Raw genomic sequence first — 18,858 nt, 5'->3', positions numbered from 1 at the left:
TACACCTGCATCTAAGGATTTTGTGACCTGGTCACAGAAGGCCACCAGGTTGGTCTGACAGGACCTGCCTCTAATGAACCTGTGTTGGTTGTCCCTAAGCATAATCTCCCCTGCTGGCCCCTCGTGGACATGTGCCAGAATAATTCTCTCAAAAAGCTTACCAAGGATTGAGGTAAAAACTAACTGGCCTATAATTTCCTGGGTCCTCCTTCCTCCCCTTCTTGAAAATGGGAACCACATTGGCCCTTTTCCACTTTATTGTACTAAGTGTTGCTATAATTAATTAAAATACCTGGGACAAGGAATAAAAGTTGTAGAAATATAGGCAACAGTAAAAGTGAGCAGCATAAATGCATGGAAACCCAAGTATGGTCACTTCTTCCAATAAAAATCTGTATTGTCTACTTTTTTAATACCATTTTAACTTGAGATCTAATTCAACAAGCCTTATGAAATGCATTTTCCATATATTATAATCATTCTTTCGAACATACAAAGACAGATTGAGGGACCTGAATCTCTTCAACTTCTGCAAGAGAAGGCTGAGAGGTGATCTTGGGGCTGCCTACAAACTCATTGGGGTGGGGGGGAAGAGGGGGCAGCAGGGAATAGGGGATACTCTGTTTACTAGGGCACCCCTTGGGGTTACTAGAAACAACAGCCATAAACTGAAGAAGAGTAGATTTAGATTGGACATCAGGAAGAAGTGCTTTACAGTGAGGGTTGCCAACATATGAAATGGGCTTCCAAGGGAGGTGGTGCTATCCCCTACCTTGGGGGTGTTCAAAAGGAGATTAGACAAGCACCTTGCTGAGGTTACTTGACCCCAGTGCTCTTTCCTGTTCAGAGCAGGGGGTCAGACTCCCTTTTGACTCTAGAAATCTATTAAATCTATATTTCACAAAGGTCTCTGTAGTCATCAATATTCCAAAACCAAAACAAACAATCAAACAAACAAACCCTAGGCCAAACATTCAGCTGATCTGAGTGAAAAAGACCACATGGATTCACTTTCCAAATACAGGGAAACACATACCCAGACTCAAAGAGCACAGACTCTATAACAGAGAAGGTAGAAAGGAGATAGAAAATCAGAGTTCAAAATGCAAAGCAAGGTTGACAAGCTGATGGCCTATTCCTTGCATATTTTTAATTTAGTATTTCCTCACCATCTACTCTCTAACCATGAACCGCGTCTGCATCATCTTCAAGTTCTTTTTTCCTCTTGGCCATCATTCAACCCCTCTTTCACACAAATAAACAGTTTAATACAGTTGTGCTCAACCTGTCCAGTCCTGTGGGCTGGATAAGTGCCACAGAGCCTATCCCATGACTCAGCTTCCACATACAGGGTTGGTCCACGGGCTGGATCCAGCACTGGGGCAGCAACTGGGATTGCTCCACAGGTGCAATCCCACATGCTGGTATGAACTGGCCTGAAGGATCGCATCATCTAGTCCACAGGGCTCTGCTCAGGTCCAGAAATTTGGCAGCAGGGGAATGACAATTAAGGCTGCAACTACTTCCCCACCTATGAGGAGACCATGAGGCAGGTGGCAACTCCATGGGGGTTGAGCACTATTGTTTTAATAATATTTAAGCAGTAGCACAAATAATTAACAAAAGCCCTAGTCAGGACCATGAACTCTGTGGGTTGGGTAGTGCAAAAACACAGAACAAAAAGATAAGTTTGATTTTAGATGACTAATAAGTCTATACCAGGGGTCAGCAACCCCTGGCATGAGTACCAGAGCATGCCATGCAAGGCCATTTTGCTCAGCACAGCACAGCTGGCCTGGCTTCTGGGCAGCTGCTGCTGCTGGCCAGAGAGCCTGGTTTGCTTGCAGCAGGTGGCTGGGAGGCTGCAAGCCCTGCTCTGAGCAGCTTGGGCTCCATGGCAGGCAGCAGCTGCCCAGAGCCCGGGCTGGCTGTGGCAGGCAGCCAGAAAGCTGCAAGCAGCTGCACCAGGGCCTGCAGCGGCAGCAGTTGCACACACGTCTCAGGATGCATGACAGGGAAGGGGCCCTGGGGTACTGCAATCCTGGCCCCTCCCCCATCATCTTCCTGGAGGCTCCCGTACACCCACCGCCAGCAATAAGGATCCCCCCCCAGCTCTCGCACTGCCTGCCCCTGGCATGCCAAGTCATGGCATGGGTTGGGGTTGCGATGTTTTTGGCATTCTGGCCAAAAACGTTGCCGACCCCTGGTCTATACTATTTTCTGTGCTCTTATTAATTAACAAAAAATCAAATAAATGCATTTGTTGGTGCATGTGCCTTTCATGCAGTAAACAATGGTGAGATAGGTATGTTAGAGCAACTGGCAACCTGGCTAAAGCCAAACAACTGATTGCTTATGAAATATCCTGGCACAGAAGGGGTTTTCAGGATTGTCTATGTCCAGCTTATCTATGTTTTAAGATAAGAACTGACTACATCTATCAGCTAATAGAGTTGTTTCCTTAGTACAAGTAGCGGAGATTCAAGGTTTCAGCACTGAAAGTTCACACCCTACCACTGGGGTAATTGTTTCTGTATTTTCTTGCATATCACAACACCCCCCAAATAAGTTATGCACCTTGTTTTTGGATTATAGAACATAGGAAAAAAAGATCTGTCCAGAGTCAAAGCATGGAGCTGGATTTTTCATGGAAACCTGTGCTGCACAAAGGATGCTCCTATTCTCTTAGCCAGCAAGCAAGCGGAGGCATCAGCCAAATGCAATTCAATAGCACCTGTACAACAGTTAACACTGGATTCTGCTTGTGCTTGCTGGCTGATACAGAGGCTAGTGGCCATTCTGCAGTACAACCTTTCAGTGCTTCTGCTCCTCTCTGTTTCTATTTCAGCAATGAACATTAGCTTCCCTGCTTAAGACACACACACCAATTTTGAAGGGCTGATTTTCTGGTGGGGAGGGGAAGAAGGGGAGGAGGAAGGTGCATATAGTGTGCGAGTGAATGAGATATTGGGCTTGTTGGGAATTTCCAACAAAAACATTTTGAAAATCCCAATTCATCAAATGCAAAAAAAGTTGGCTTCCATTTTCATTTTACTGAACATTCATGGAAAAAAACATTCTGAAACTGTCAAAAGGTTTCATTACAACACTTCCCATGTGAAACACTGTTTTTGAAATCAAATCATATCAAGTCATAATTCTGAAATCAAATCGTATAAAAACAAAACATTTTGATTGACCAAAACAGATTTTTTTCCCCATACCTGTTTAGTTTAGGAATTTTTTTTAAATTTTGACTTTTTTCTGATTTGAGATAGGAACATTTTGGTGAGTCAATAATTTTAATGAAAGCAGAAAGCTGTTTTTCAGCCAGGTCTGATTACTTAGTAAGATTATTATAATGTAGTGACAAGAAAATTTTCCTATTTGCTTTTTTGACAACTTTTGCAAGTTGAAGGACTGACTCAGTCAGGAAACCAATCAAGGAGGAGATATTTCCAATTTCTACTGGAGTTTGGAAGCATTCACCTGAAATTCCTTGCAAAAGTAATACACTCGACATCAAAGTTGCTATCATGATTGAAAACTATGAATTAAGTTGCCCAGGTATCAACTCAGATCATATCGGAAAGAAAACATAAGCAGTAGTTTTTTATTGGTGTCTACATATAAGTGCTGCTAATCATAGCATGAAAGAGAGAAAATATGACTGTTATAGCTGATGACAGAAAACAAAACGTATGCATATCAGACTACCAGAGAAGTCACCAATAGACCCATAACAAAAAAAGCTTGCTTGTGACAACATTTCTAAATTTAGTTTATTTATAGACAAACAATCAAAATACAAACCTAGTCTTGTGTAGGCTTCTAAAGAGCATCTTTTTATTGAATCATGCATAACAAGGAACTATATGGTCAGCTCCTATTTTCCCTGTTAGGTGCATAAGTGAACCTGGGCAGATGCTCTTCCATTTTGTCCGTGTCCTTAAAAATGCATTTGTATATCTACTTTGTTTATACGCCATCATCTTCGCCTGAACAGTAAGTGATAAAAAAGCAAGGAGGAAGATCACCCACCCACCTTTTATATTAACATTTTTTCACGGAGAGTGGAAAAGGTGGATTGCACTTATGTGCATATTAGGTAGAGTATGATCTAACCCAATGGGCATATCTACATGTTCATTAAAGCACAGTGGTTACTGTGCATTTAATTTAGTACTCGTATAATCAAGTACTAAATAAATGCACAGTAACCAGAGTTACTGTGCAGTAGTGCTAGCAAATGGCTTTCTAGTGATGTTACTGCACAGTAACCTAATAATACTGCGTAGTGATGTATTAGTACTGTCCGTGCTATGACGTGTACTGCAGTGTTATTAGGCTACTGCAAAGTTAGTGTCCAGTGTAGATGCACCTAATATGTCTAAAAAGTCCTTCCCAATTCATGTTTGCCTATACTGTTTTTAAACTAAATTATTAATTGGCATCAACTGGAATAGCTACATTTAGATCATCAGAGCTGCCAGTTCACCTCAGCTAAAGATCTGAAACCTCATTCACCTGAGAGAGGAAGCAGAAATGAGAAAAGAAAAAAAAAGAGAGACTGACTACAAACAAGCAAGGTCATTAGGCAAATAGGCCAAAAGATTTACATTCCTAACTTCCAATGAGAATTAGGTACCAACTCACTTTACACTTTTGCCAGTCCAATCAGGCACTCAAAAATCTTGAAAAAATCTGACCAGTTGTCATTTGTTTTCTTTCATTTACTTGATTCCCTTTGCCTACTCTGATTTTTGCTTCATCCAGAAGAGAAAAAAACTGTCACTGGCTTAAAACATTATTTTTATTTTTGTTCCTTTGGTTATGTTTTCTTTCTTTCAAACTACATAGCATTCAGCAAAAACTACAATATTGTTTTTCTTCAGGACTATAAAACTGTTGGCATATTCTGCCAATTCAAAATCTGGTACATAAGTTGTTGATTAACAATGATGTTGTGCTAGCTGTAGTACTGTATTTCCTCATATAAAAGACAAGGCTTTTCTCCTCCCTGGCAGCATCTTATTTCTGCATACAAAAAAACCTCATTAAATGCATTGTCTATTAAATTGCTGCCAGAAGCAGCATGTGCTCAGTAATGGAAACTAACTATGATGCTGAATACAGCCCACACTGAGCATGCCTGTAAAACACATTACCCATATTGAGCAAACATACTGATTTTTTTTTCCAAAAATATTTACACACCTCTTCTAATCTGTCTTGTGACCAATATGGTTCACTCACCAGTCCAAACCACACCTTCACAATTACACTTTTCTCATTCCTGTTTCAATAACTGCAAACATTTTTTTTTTTTTCTGTTTTTTTGCACCGGTCCTGGAAGCACTGCAATACCAGGTCAACGCATGGAGTGGATGGAGCACGCTCCAGTTCCACCACCCAATACCAAAAAGAATCTGCTCAAGATAGACCTCCTATGGAGGACATATTGATGGAAACTTACCACAAAGCTAGGTTAGTATAGCTCATCTGAATAAGATGTGCTCAAATCCCCCTCAGTGCCAACTCTTTTTCAATTGATGGTGAAACACTATGTTAAATACATTTTGAATTCCTCCTCGCTCCCACAGCTCAGCAGCACCTTTATGATTCCTGTTTCTTCACCAGCCTTAAATGTCTGGCAAACATCACGAGACATCTATGTAAATGAGAGGCTCTGTTACCTCATCTCAGTCTATTGCATGCGATTGCTGTGGGCCCTCTCTCTATGAAGTGAAGCCAGACCAGGTTGCCCTGTGCCTCATCTGCATATAAATTTTTGGAGGATCCCAGAACTTGTGACAAGAACACGTGGTTCCAGTCATGAACAGGGGGGTAATTAGCACATGGAGGGAAAGGAGGATGGGAATATCTGGTAATTAGCACATTGGGGGAAGGGAGGGTGGGAATATCTGGAGTACACACAGATACTGAGCAGGGCGGATCTTTGGGGTCACCATGACTTTAAAAGATGTTGACTTTGTTGGGGTCCCAGCCCAGTGAGCTATACTATAAATCATGGGTTTTCAACCTTTTTTAATAAGTGCAACCCCAGTGCCCTGTGTCTTGTGGAAGACCAGGGACCTTCTCCCATACAGACAAATGGATGCAGAAGTAGCGGGCTGTGTGAAGATAGTGCTGAATGAACTCAGGACTTTATACCAGAAATCAGTAACAGAGGATAGAGAGTGTGCAGAAACACCACTTGGCACTAGGACACGTGGCATGGGACCATATAACCCGCACTGAGTGAAGACAGGAGTGAAGGTAGTGGAGAAGAGGAACAGATAAGTGTAACAGAGGACAGCAAGAGCAGCAGCAGCGGGTCCTGGAGCGGCAGCAATTGGAGAGACCATTTGAGCCAAGTACCTGACCCCAGAAGTGGGCCAAGGGTGGAAATGAAGGGAGGGCTGGTTGGAGGAACCAGAAGGGACTGAGGTTTTTGTTTGTGTGTGTTGTGTGCATTTGCAGATATTGTAACAGGTACAGCGGGCCTTTGTATGAAGGCACAAGTGCAGTTTTCTGTAACAGGATAGGATTAATCCTTTTGGGATGTAATAGGTTAGAGCATAGATAGATATAACCTTATATATATATATATAGAGAGAGATTTTTTTACAAAAACAAAACAAAACAAACAAACCCCCCAGTGCCTGGATGCAGAGCTGGGGGGAGCATGGCTGGATGTGGAGCAGTGGCAGCATGGGTTGGTGAGTGGCAGTGGCTGCATGCGAATTTCCACCCCCCTCTCCCCTCCACTGCGCCTGGCTGGCCGGGTGGTGCCTGTGCACCGCTGCCCTTGGCACCCCACCCCCAGCCCTGCTTCTGGGAGGCAGCAGCATGGAGTGGTGGTGCTCTGTCCCCGCCTGCTTGCAGGTACCCCCTAGGACCTTTCCAAGTACCCTGGGGGGTACACATACCCCCGGTTGACAACCCCTGCGATAAATCATGAACCTTTGGGCTAATATCATGAATAGTTTGCATTATATATAAGTAAATACAAAAGCGCTGTTCAAAAGTATGTTTATGTACCTATGCTGAAACTTGCGGCAGTTTGTAAAAAAGGTATAATGCATTAATTCTGGATGAACTAAATCTACAGATACCCATATTAATTTGTCTATATGTAAATGACTATAGGTATGTTTATAGAAGTACTTCTGGTCCACTTCCATGTCTGCTGTGAAGCATGCAGGAGACACCCCCATCTACTGCCAGCTCAGTGACGGGTACCCGGGATCCCGCTATGGCCAATCGCTGAGCCAGGGGTGTGTGGGGGAGGGGGTCCCCCGTGAGCTCCTGTGGGATGCTCCATCCACCCCACCATCTCAGCATTCACCAGCCATGCCTGGTATGTAGAAAAAACATTTAAAGCTGTGTCTATGGCCAAATTGCCGATTCTCTGAATCAGAATTGAATCTTCAGATTCAGCTGAATCAAATCAGGACAGTGATCTGAATCAGCAAATTGAATCACTGTCCCCCAAATCAAGCCAAATCCGAATCTGAATCAAATATTGTGCGATTCGCACACCCCTATTATGCAGCCCATGTTAACATCCCTGCAAGATGCATTGGCTTCATTCTATACAAGTGATTTCAATCATCTGAATTGCTTTTCATTGCTAAGTACAAATAGGACTAGTTTATTAGTGTCTGATATGCTTTCCTCTAACTCCAGAGGGATTCAGATAATCAAGGATGTACAATTTCAGTAAATATAAAGAAAGTAATTCATTGCCCAATGTATAAAAACTGTATCATTTTGGAGCAGTTAGTAACATGAGACTGAAGGGGATATTTAATCCAGTTCAGTTCAATGCTATGGTAGACAGTCATGCCCAACAATTTCTTTCATAAATCAACCAAGTTCTTACAACTGTTAGGTTTTTGTCTTTGCTACTTCTATTGGAAGACTGTTCCAGAATCTTACTCATCCTGATAACTGTTAGAATAGCTGTCACAGTCAATCAAACATCTTCAGGTAACGGGAGCAAAAGCCTTTATATTCTTCCATCAGGCTAGATGATTGTACAGGCCCTACAACTATCCTGTAATCTGGCATGCAGCAAACTCAAACTCTGGCACTAAAAATGAGAGCCTTTACACACTGGCTGCGATCCTGTACCTACCCTTGGCATTGCCAGAGAGTCTACCAGAAGGACTACTGGTGGGAGAAGTCTCGTGGAAAGATACTTCCCCTGGAAAAATTATTTGAATGCCTGACTAAATTCTTGTCTTCAGGTCAGTCACTTGTTACCAGAAATAATCTGATCCACTGCTCACTATTCAACAGCAGCCAAACAGGAGATATAAAATGGGCATGCCACTGAACTCAATGACTGTGTATTTTTTTCAGAGCAGCTATTGAAAAATTCTTCAGAACTTGGCTCTCTTTTTGGCACCCTATTCTGTTCACATGCACATCAACTTCCATTTATTACATATCCACTGAGGGAAATCAAGCAGCAAGCTTCACCTTCCAGATCATCGTCTTTCTGCCAAAATTCAGCTCCAATTAGTTCGAAAATCCAAAGATGTTGTATCAACTGTAGCAACTTTCTGGAGCTCACTACCACAGTACTGTCCTTATTGTCCATCCAAGAAATGAATAAACAAACAATTATACAATGCATAGGAGATTGCTTAAGGAAGGGAGCATGTATAAAACAGCAAGACATTTCAATGTTTTCTACCTGTCTGTACTTCTTTACTAATGACCTCATCATTGACTGTAGGTATTCAATATTACATATGGGATGGAGGCAAATTCCAAAATATCCAGTTGAGTGATAAGTAAACAATAATTTAATTTTACTAGTGGTTTTGAACCAGAGATACAACAAGCTGTCTTTGAAACTGTTTTCCCAGATACTCCAGCCACCCTGAATTCAGTCAGCATACACTTCTAAGATAGGCAGGCAGCCAACCAGCAAGAGTCTTATGCTTGAACACACAGATCTGAGTGTGAATTGTAGAAATATTTTTGAAGTCCTGTCTACAGTATTTTATCTGCAGCAACTGCCAAAAGCAGTTAGGAAATGTAAGTACCAATATGCTTCCAGCAATTATTTTGGTTGCCCAAGCAATGTGACTTTTTAAAATGTGCTGAAGACCATTCTCCAGTTATCAGAATATTCCATTTAGTACAAATGACCCACAAGTGATTTGCCTTTGATGTATTTGTTCGAAGCGAGCTGACTGCTTTAATCGACATCCACGACCGCTTTGCACTGCACATGGACTGCACTGCACTGTATTTTGTTCCCCAAGACCAGAGCAAAATGGCTCATACTTGAATTTACCAGACTGTGACAGGCTGGTGCACTGAACTATGTCCCTCCGTTAAATTATGTCCCTATCTGATAGAAGATGAAGTTCTCTTTACATTTGGCTTAGAAAAGTCCCTTTTTTATACCACAATATCAATTTTACAATCTAAACTGTTTCCTTGAGTTTACACGGAAGCAGGTTTATTGCCTGTTGCTATGAGTTTCTGTATTGAGGTTATTCACTTTAACGACAACAGCTCTTTGTCATGCTTCAGATTAAAATGGCTCAAAGAGCACAATTTTTAAAAAGAAACTTAAATGTACTGTATATTTAAAATGTGCATGCAGCTGCTCATTTTGACTTGCGTATAGAATTACCATGCTTCTCCAAATAAACTTGGTATTTGTGCATGCAAACAAATTATGCTTTTAACTGTGTAGTTGTTTCTAAAAAAGAGAAAATTAGACATGCAATCATTATAACTGCACAGTGCATATGGAAAACGGGCATGTGCATTTTGTATTTGTCCCTTTGAAGAATAGTGTTCTTAATTTTTACAGTCCCATCTGTGAAGGAATGTTTTCTTCTCAGACAGTCAGAAAGTCTTGATTACCAAGGTATATTTATATTATAATGCTTCTCTAGAGGGTTTCGGTGAATGTATTTACCTTCAGTTTTCTTGATTCAGTACAAGGGAAATATTTATAAATTTATATCTGATTAAGATATCTTAGAGTTCTTTGCAGCATCTGGAAATACATGCAATATAACTTCAGACAGAATAGGTATCTGCTTTCTAATTTGTCTATGATTCTTGAACTGCATTCTGACCACTTTTGCTTGCTGTGAAATACAAATGAGACTGGTTTATTAATGCTGGAGCACTATGTTCAACACAGGTCCCAGACTGGCTGAAGCAGCTGCCAAATGAAGTATGCTAGGAAAAGGGGAGGAGGTCCGTTGGCCAGTTCTGGCTGGCAGAATCCGCCTACAGGCATGCACCGTGTAGTGTGGGTCGGATCAGACTCGGGCAGCACCGGGGGCTAGATGGTGGGGCTCTGTGGGCCAGAAGTGGCCTGTGGGCTGTATGATTGACACCCCTGATCTGTAGACTCCTTGTAACTTTACAGGTATCCAGTGACTGAACTTTTCTTCCTTCTTTACAACTCTTTAAATGTAATCAGCTGAAAGAGATGACCATTCATTTTCCATCAAATCTGTAATTAAAACAAAGCACCATAATATTTCCAACTATTCCTCAAAGTGTATTATAACTAGGCTCTCTATACTGAGACTTCATAATCATTAGGTTTAATGATAGTAGAAGAATCCAACACATAGTGGAAACTTAATTTGGCCTCCATTCAAAGGCTTTTTGGCTAGCCTTCTCTTTGCAAACCTATCTAGCAAAAGGACTGTGTGGGCCTTTGGTAACTATTGCTAAAGTTAAATAGATTTTACAGACTTATCTAAAAAATAAACTATAAAAAGCACACAATTATTAAATCATTTAAATAATTTTAAATATAATTAAATATTTATCATTTTAAAAATATAATTTTTGACATATATCTCCATTTTGGAAAAGGCAAATGAGTTGAAATTGTTTCTCCACTTACCATTTTCCTCCAATAGGTGGCATCGGTAGTACTACTAATTCTGAAGTTGTAGTATGAAGAGCAGGTAGTTTGCATATAGCTGGACAGCAGTAAATGTACATCTTTTGAATTCATTTTAATGTATTTGTTATCATGCCCCAATGCATCCATTTAATGTCTACAGATTCTGAGTTACTGTAATTTTGGGTTTATTGGTAATTCCAAAAATTGTAACAATATAAATCTTAGCCTCCAAACTTGGCTGTTCCCCAGCTCTAAGACCTGTTTTTATCTTCTTGGATCCCCCTCAGGCCCAGAAAAGAAGGGGCCTACTCTTTGCTGGAGATTTCTGCATATACTTGCCAGTATGATTCAGCAACTGTTATACTATGCGTTTATGTAGGGTTTTAGCATTTCAGCATACAGTGACCTAAAAGAGCCCTGTATTCCTAGATGGCTTAGTCCATTACAAATCATACTCGTTCAATATAGGAATGGAATAATTTTCACTTTTATTTGAATTTCCAGATCCCCAAGAGGCAAAAAGTCAAGGGCAGGAAAGAGTGTGGAGAAGTGTAAGAGAGAAAGAGAAAGTAATCTTGATGGCAAAAAGGCACTGCTACAATTTTACTCAGTTCTAATAAAACACAATCCAGCTATTATTATAGCTCCTTAAATAAAACACTGTATTTTATTAAAATCACAATTCTGTTCTAAAGTATGCAATGCATGTAAACAGCATAATGCATGCTCACACCCTGAGGGCAATGTTTTGAGTTGCAGTGCACACATTCAGAAAAGGGAGTGATTTATTTTCTTCAGGCCTTTGATGGGTATGTGCTAAATTATTTTTGCTGAAAGCAAAGGATACACAGTGATCAGATGATAGTAGTATGCAGGAGGGGGAGCAGAGGGGAACGTGTGATGGCTTGGCAGAATAAGACAAACATTTTAAGAAAGCAGGGTGTGTGTATATGAAAGGGGGCCCTAAATTGAAGCGGTAGGTTTTTAAAAACACAGCTTCAATTTAGGGTGAAGTAAAACCCCATGTCGTGTACATCCGTCTCTTACCTGCCTCTGGCGGTGGAGAGGGGAGGGTGAGCTGCCAGCGGGTGGAGTAATCACTGGGCTGCGGGGGAAGGGAAGGGCTGATGCTTCCTCCCACAGCAGGGGCGGTCCCCCCATCCCCGCACAGCACCTACCCGCAGGCACCTGGCTCAGGCAGTCCTGGGGAGCACTGCAGCTGCAGAGGGAAAGACTTGGCCCCGGTGCAGCTCACTCAGGCAGGCAGGCTCCAGGGGAAAAAAAGAAAACGATCAGGCTTGCTGCTTTTTTCTTTTTCCTTTGGTGGAAGCTGCCTTCCTGGGCTGCTGCCAGGCTACCTGCATGGGCTGCCTGCACAGTCCCTGAGCTTCATGGAGCCCTGTGTTTTGCTTCGCAGTTGTAGGGCAGCAAACTAAAACTCCTCAGAGGTGTTTTAGTTTGCTGCACCCCAAAGTCATTTAAAGTGCATTACACTGATGAATGTGCTATAGTAGCTGGAATTAATGGGCAATATGCCACCGACACGTGCAAACACCAGTACCATTAAAGTGGTGCAAAAGCATTTAATCCACTTTAAAGCGTCGTGCACACATGCCCCTCGTTTTGTCTACACATGCCCACAGATACTTGAGGGGAAGTGCCCTTCACGTCTAGCTCTCCAGTCCAAAGCTAGTTTTGGCTGCTATGCTTCCCTATGTATATTCCCTTGCTATAACCTATGCAAAATGAGTTGCCGAAGTCAGCCCATTCATAGTGGTCAGGTGTTCATTTCATACTTGGCCTGTTTTTATGAACTGTCTAAATACCAAGATCCTGGGATTAATGATGATGAGGAACTAAGCATACTCCCAGCCATAAGAGTAGTTCCTTCCAAGTCAGGACTGAAATAATGAAGGAGACTGCAGTCAGTTTCACTTCCAGTACTATACCTATGTGACTGGAGAATGAATGCATCTAAATATATTATCTAAATTAACTGTGAATGGTTTCTGACCATAATGTTCAGCAGGAATTATAACCTTCACCGCATGGCCAAAACCTGCAGGAATTATAACCTTCACTCCATGGCCAATACTATGGCTTTGACCTGGAAGGACAATGGAGATAATTCAGCAAAGACATTTGCTGCTAAAAACCTGCTGACACCAAACTTGTTGAAGGTGGGAGGATGGAAAAAAACTCAAGAGAGAGGCAGGAAGGTGTTAAAAACTGTTCTTCATTAAAAAAGATGCTCTCTTAATGCCATCATCTAAACAAGATAGATTGCATTGTTGAAAGAGCCACCCAGATCCTATGTGAAGAATTGCTGCAGTACAGAAAACCCCCCCATAAATCACACACTGCTGGTTATGACATATCATTCCTCCCTGGAACCTATACAGAAAATCCTTGAACTGCTGCAACCCATTCTAGATGAAGACCCAATTCTTAAGGAGACCTTCCCAGAGCCACCCATCCTAGCCTTTAAGCAAGTACTGAATTTGCCAATCTCATCACCACAAGCAAACTTCCTACAGCCCAAAACACACTGAATAGATCCAGACCATGCCATGACAAGAAATGTAAAACCTGCCAACATATCTCCACCTCCCACCCCCACAATTACTACAGCCCACAACAGAACCATAAGCATTCCTGGATCTTACACCTGCATCTCCAGAAATGTAATATATCTCATCCAATGCACCAAATGTCCTGGTGGAAAATATGTAGGAGATACTAAACAAGAACTGTGCACCAGAATGAACGCACATCGAAAATCTATCAAAGACAAGAACACCCAATTACCTGCAGATGCACATTTCTCACAAAAAAAAACACTCTCCAATTTCTCCGTTCTAATCCTCAAAGGGAATTTACAAAACACCTTTTTGCAAACAAGCCCATGAACTGCACTTCATAAATCTACTGGATACAAAAAATCATGGACTAAATATAGACATTGGATTTATGATACATTATAACCTGTCTAATATCTGATACTCCAGGTAACCTCTCTACTATTTACCAGGTATATTCTTATCATCAGGTCTACATCTCCCTCCCTCTCCACTTATATCTCACCCATTGACTGCCTCATTCGGCATTTTCACTAACTGGCTTTCTCGTATGCATACTGGCCTCTGGTGTCTTTTCTACTCTATCTAGGAAGAACACAGACCAACTGCAGATGCTTCCACAGCCTGACAAAGGGTGTTTGTATCCAAACGCTTGCAAAGAAGAATTTTCCCAGCTATTTTAGTTGGTCTAAATAAAGATATTGGATTTACCCAAAGAGCCTTGTCTGTCTATGTCCTTAAAGCAACACTGCTACAACCTATACCCCATCATCCAAACAAGAAGTCTGAGCTGGAGAAGCTGGGAAGAGGAGACATCTTGGACCCCGCACTTCAAAGGATACTGACTAAAACATAGAAGATTCTCGGGGCTTGAGCTCAGGCAGGGTTTCAACTCATCCAGGATTTTAGTCTCCACCTGGTCACAACAGCAAGGCAAATAATCATGCTTGAACTCCCTCACGTAGGAACATTTAACACTGAAAGGCTCTTGCATTCTCTGGGCTTGGCAAACATTCTGGCAAGCATAGTCTCCTAGTACCTTCAATCCTTCACTCAGTTTGAGGATGTATCATACAACATTCATTTCACAGTTAGTCTATTCTTCCTACCTCTCCTTTAAGTACAATTGGATACCCCTGGGTTGTCAGCTGTAATGTAGTTTGACTGGGAAGAAGTCCTCCAAGGCTTGCAGAATTTCTCTAGTAAAATCATAAAAAACAAAATAAATAAACAAAACCAAAACAAACCAAACCAAACCAAAAGAGTATGTAAGACAGCAGTTGGAACTTGTCCCAGTGTTTATTGTTATTCCACTTAGCCACTGTGAGGCCAGTGAGAGGTTCACTCTCAGGGCAATATGCAATGTACATAGGTTATTCATGCATAACAGGCACATAATGCCATCAGAGATGAAGTAAAATATGTACCTGGGTATGTTATAGTTTCCTTAGGGAGGTCTGCCCCAGTGTACATGTTAAGTAAATCTGAGGCTATAACTAGAACAGTTATTGATTGGATGGGCACCAACTCCGGACTGCATAGTCTACTGCTGACATGATATAATTCTGTACTTTCTTGATAGGGTCCATTATGTCCATTATGATCTTCTCAAGAAGAGTCTTTAAAAGAGGCAGAAACAACCTGAGGGCCTCCAGTTAGCAGCTGGGGCAGGAGTCATGAAAACTGAAGATGTCTTTATGGCTCCCTGGATTTCAAGGAACTCCTTCTGAAAGGCTCTTCCTTCTGAAAACTGCATCTGTTGTTCCTTCATCTAGTTCATGCAGACCACATGGCTTGAGAGAGATTTCGGCAGCTTGAAGTGAGGAAGCTGCTTATCTAGATTTGGCTGGATCACCTAACCACACACATACCAAGCCTCCCTTCAAAGTGTTACTAAAAATTGTTGTTCCTGTCCTCTCCTTCTCCAGATTCAAGTCAAAAGCAGCAAAGGAATGGAAGGAATAAAAGACCAAGTCAGATTCCTACTCTCCCAATGCATGGGCCTTCTAGGTTTCTGCCCAACTGATCTTAAGCAGTCTGAATCTGCCACCACCTCAACTACCTGGTCTCATCCCAGCTGCCATCAAACTTAGCCCCCCAGCTAGTTTAACTCTTCTGGTTTCCAGCCTAAAGACTCTTGGCTGCTTCTTTGACCTATATAATAGGGCTTGTACCCTTTTCAGGCAGTGCCTAGTTTCCTTGTTAATGGTTACCTTGACAGCTCCAGGTGAAGCCTACTGACCTATCACTATATTCAGTAATGCATTAAAAAGTTCCCATATTATTCATATTTTCCTGATGTCAACAACTTTGTTTCTATTCTCACAATCACTGGCCTCATGCGTTAGTTTAATGCATTAGCTTCTCTCTTTGTATGTGGAAAATGAAGGCATGCCACTTTTTGACACGGATGCCCCAAAACTTCTTTCTTTCTAATTACCTAAAATCTTGCATAGTCATATGTGATTCTTTAACATCTGCAACCTGTCATGTAGTGATAAGTAATTTTTCAAAACAAAATCAACAGCTAAATTTCCTTTTTTTTCATTGTTACCTTTTGGAAAAAAAGGTTAGCTTTCAACATATAAGTTCCTCTTACTTTCCTCTCAAATGAGGGAAGGCAGTAATTGACCTCCATGACTGCCAAACATGGTCCCATAGTGTCAACACGAGCAGTTTAAGAATATGAATTCCACCCTAATCTTGGTTCATACAATCCATGTCTTATGTTATAGCTTCTGGGCTTTCTACCCTGCTTTCACTCCATTTGCGTTTCCTGTCTGTGTGAACCTGAGATTTTAGCCAGGATCTCTTATGCCTTTAAAGAGGAGGGAAATTAGTGGTAAACCTACAGCATGAAGGGAATTTCACATTCAGAGGATGCCATACATGTTCATACTTTCACTTTCTCTGACATCAAATTTAAGTAGCTATCTATAGTCCATCACTGTTTTAAGAATGCATCATAGAAGATATCCAACTAAGTGAATAGACATGATGGCGTGGAAGAACTAGTAAGTCCTTGATTTAAAGAAATAAGTACTGAAAGGAAAGATCACATGACTAGTAATAATTTTGCTTATGCAGTGTGTGGTACAATGATAAACAAGGAGTTTTCCCTGGGTGTGTGGACTGTGTGATCAAAGATTGTACCATGCACAGATGATGCTACTTCTGTCAGTGAAGTATCTTAAGGAATGAAATCTTCAACAAGCCAAGTAAATATATAAGGCAAATTGGATGCAACCATAAAACATATACCAAAGACCATGCCTTTGCCTACAAATCATCAGAACACCACTGTGCTCTGTGCATATACACAGATTTACATCAGTGGATGGTTTGGCCTCACATGGTCACCACAACAATGACTAACAAAAATAGAAATGGACCCAAATCAAAAGTTTTCAATTTAAATTTCTCTGTTATTTGGTTTCAGTTTGGGTCTCAGTTCTTTGGTAAATAGGCTTCAATTCAGCACTCAACTGACAGGATAAGTAAGGAATATTGTAGACAGAGGTCTGCAAACAATAATTGCTCACTGGAACATAGGTTGACCTTTGTAAACGTTAAATGAAACAAAGAAGTTGATTGATGGTGTGCAGTACATTTGCCATGCATGATTAAAAGCCCCTCCAGAAAAGGATTTTAAAGTCAATTATGACCTGTAGTTTGGAAAATAATATTAAAAAGAGGGGGAATGAAAAGAGTGGCAACATTAAGGAAGAACTTCTGTGCTGTCATCTGGGGAAGGACAAGCATGTAACATTATGGTGGCTTTTAAAAAATAATAGCCTATAGTGGGTCAGGTATTAAAGTCTCCAGTTTTCTGAATATAAATGACAATTTCATCTTAACATAATTAAATGCCATAGAAGGTGCGTCAAAACAAGAAATGCACGCGTCAGATCAAAGAGAACTCTATTAATTGAGCCACAACGTTTGAAAGTGGGGAAGGTCTATGTTCCAATGCATCTCATGTCAAACTAAGCCTGCAGATTCCCTTTACTCTCTCTGACTAATGCCCTGCTCTTCTCCTTTCAGATGATTCTCTCACTTTGGAAATATTAGAAGCTGCAATTCCTCATTTTTCTGAATTCAGGAGCTCCCTTGCCTGATATTTTCAGAAGTCCACACAGCTCCATCTTGCCATTTCATTAGGTGAGGATGCCTTGTACAGGACACTCTTCAATCCACAAAGATCTACTAAACTGCAAAAGCAGGCATCTATCTCCCCTTCTATGCTTCATACACAGGTATAATAAAAAGTGTTCTCTTGCAGCTACTGCAAGAGGAATGGCGGTAGAAGGAAAACCCTGAATTGTTGAAGGAAGGGAAGGGAAAGAAGTCTGGAAAAGCTCAGGAGAGAGAATCAGGACAGAGGGTGCATGTTCCAAAATGTAGGGAGAGAAAGAGAGAGAGAGAGTGCAATTAAAAAGATACTTCATCACATACACAAGGGAATTCTTGGCTTCATGGAAGTTTACAATTTTTAATGATGGTCAATTGACTGATCAACTGACTTTGACTGGTCAACCTTACTCCTAACAGCTCCCTATCCTTGCAAACACTAGGTCCCATCCAAAGCTCCTTCCCCCCACAACACAAGTTGTCCTCCAAGACTACTGTCTTTTCATGTGTAGCTGTAGTCCTCAGTTCTAAGACAGCACATCTGATAACAACACTATAAACAAACTACAGACATAAGATTCACTGAAAGCATTCCAACATTAGTAAGCCATATTCACAAGAATTCTAATTATGAGCCAAGGTTAACAATGCAAATATCAAAGACTTTGTCATAGTATAAAGTGAGTTTACCCAGAAAAACGCACAAGGTCTCTGAACTTTTCTTGGCCTGAATAGTGAAGATCTGCTGCCTAGATTTCCTGAAAGAAAGAACTGTTTTGTCTTTTCCCCACTTTTTAAAAATAAAGCACTCTTAACCTGTAGGGTCTTGAAAAGCAAGATTGCAACAGAGCCTTGTGAAGTTTTTCAAAACAGGCATGTGAATGTGCCAGGATCTTTCCCCGTGCAGCGGTCAGATAAGGTGAGTTCCATACTACGTTCTCTGTAAACCAAAGAAGGTGATCAGAGGATGTGGCTGGGGTGGACCTAGAGCGGTTGCAGTGGCACAGACACAGCCCCCTTTCAGTCAACACTATAGGAGCAACAGCTGGGGCATTTTTTTAAGTCCCTGAAAGAAATAAGAATTCCTTTCTTCTTACCCTTGCATGGCACATCCCCATCCTCTCCCATTCTCCTACTCCCCAGTCACCAATAGCACTGTCCCTGCTGATCTAGTGGCATGGGGCTCCATAACCCTTCTACTCCACTCCAGCCAGGCTTCATGGCAAGCCAGGTTCAGCCAGA

At 41.3% G+C, this 18,858-nt stretch overlaps 1 protein-coding gene and 1 long non-coding RNA gene across 5 annotated transcripts in view; one reads left to right on the top strand and one right to left on the bottom strand.

The window, feature by feature from the left end:
- EPB41L4B (erythrocyte membrane protein band 4.1 like 4B) overlaps window positions 1–18,858 on the bottom strand; it is a 293,968-nt gene that overhangs the window by 27,487 nt on the left and 247,623 nt on the right. The window contains exon 23 of one of the 3 annotated variants that reach the window (XM_019540694.1): window positions 14,562–14,684. The exons of the other annotated variants lie outside the window; for them this stretch is intronic. Coding sequence (XP_019396239.1) covers window positions 14,577–14,684 — 108 coding nt within the window. The 3' untranslated portion in view covers window positions 14,562–14,576. Of the gene's footprint in view, window positions 1–14,561; window positions 14,685–18,858 lie in introns of those variants that run through there. 3 annotated transcript variants of the gene reach the window in all.
- On the top strand, window positions 8,948–18,841 carry LOC109313895. 2 transcript variants are annotated; one of them, XR_002102171.1, is made up of 4 exons: window positions 8,948–9,054; window positions 10,184–10,414; window positions 17,530–17,646; window positions 18,423–18,841. It is a non-coding gene; the product is annotated as an uncharacterized LOC109313895 (long non-coding RNA). The 2 variants fall into 2 exon arrangements; XR_002102172.1 differs by lacking the exon at window positions 10,184–10,414.

The sequence above is a fragment of the Crocodylus porosus genome, unplaced genomic scaffold (genome assembly GCF_001723895.1).
Source record: "Crocodylus porosus isolate Cpor-Errol unplaced genomic scaffold, CroPor_comp1, whole genome shotgun sequence".
NCBI lineage: Eukaryota > Metazoa > Chordata > Crocodylia > Crocodylidae > Crocodylus > Crocodylus porosus.
This window is presented reverse-complemented; position numbering and strand designations above follow the sequence as displayed.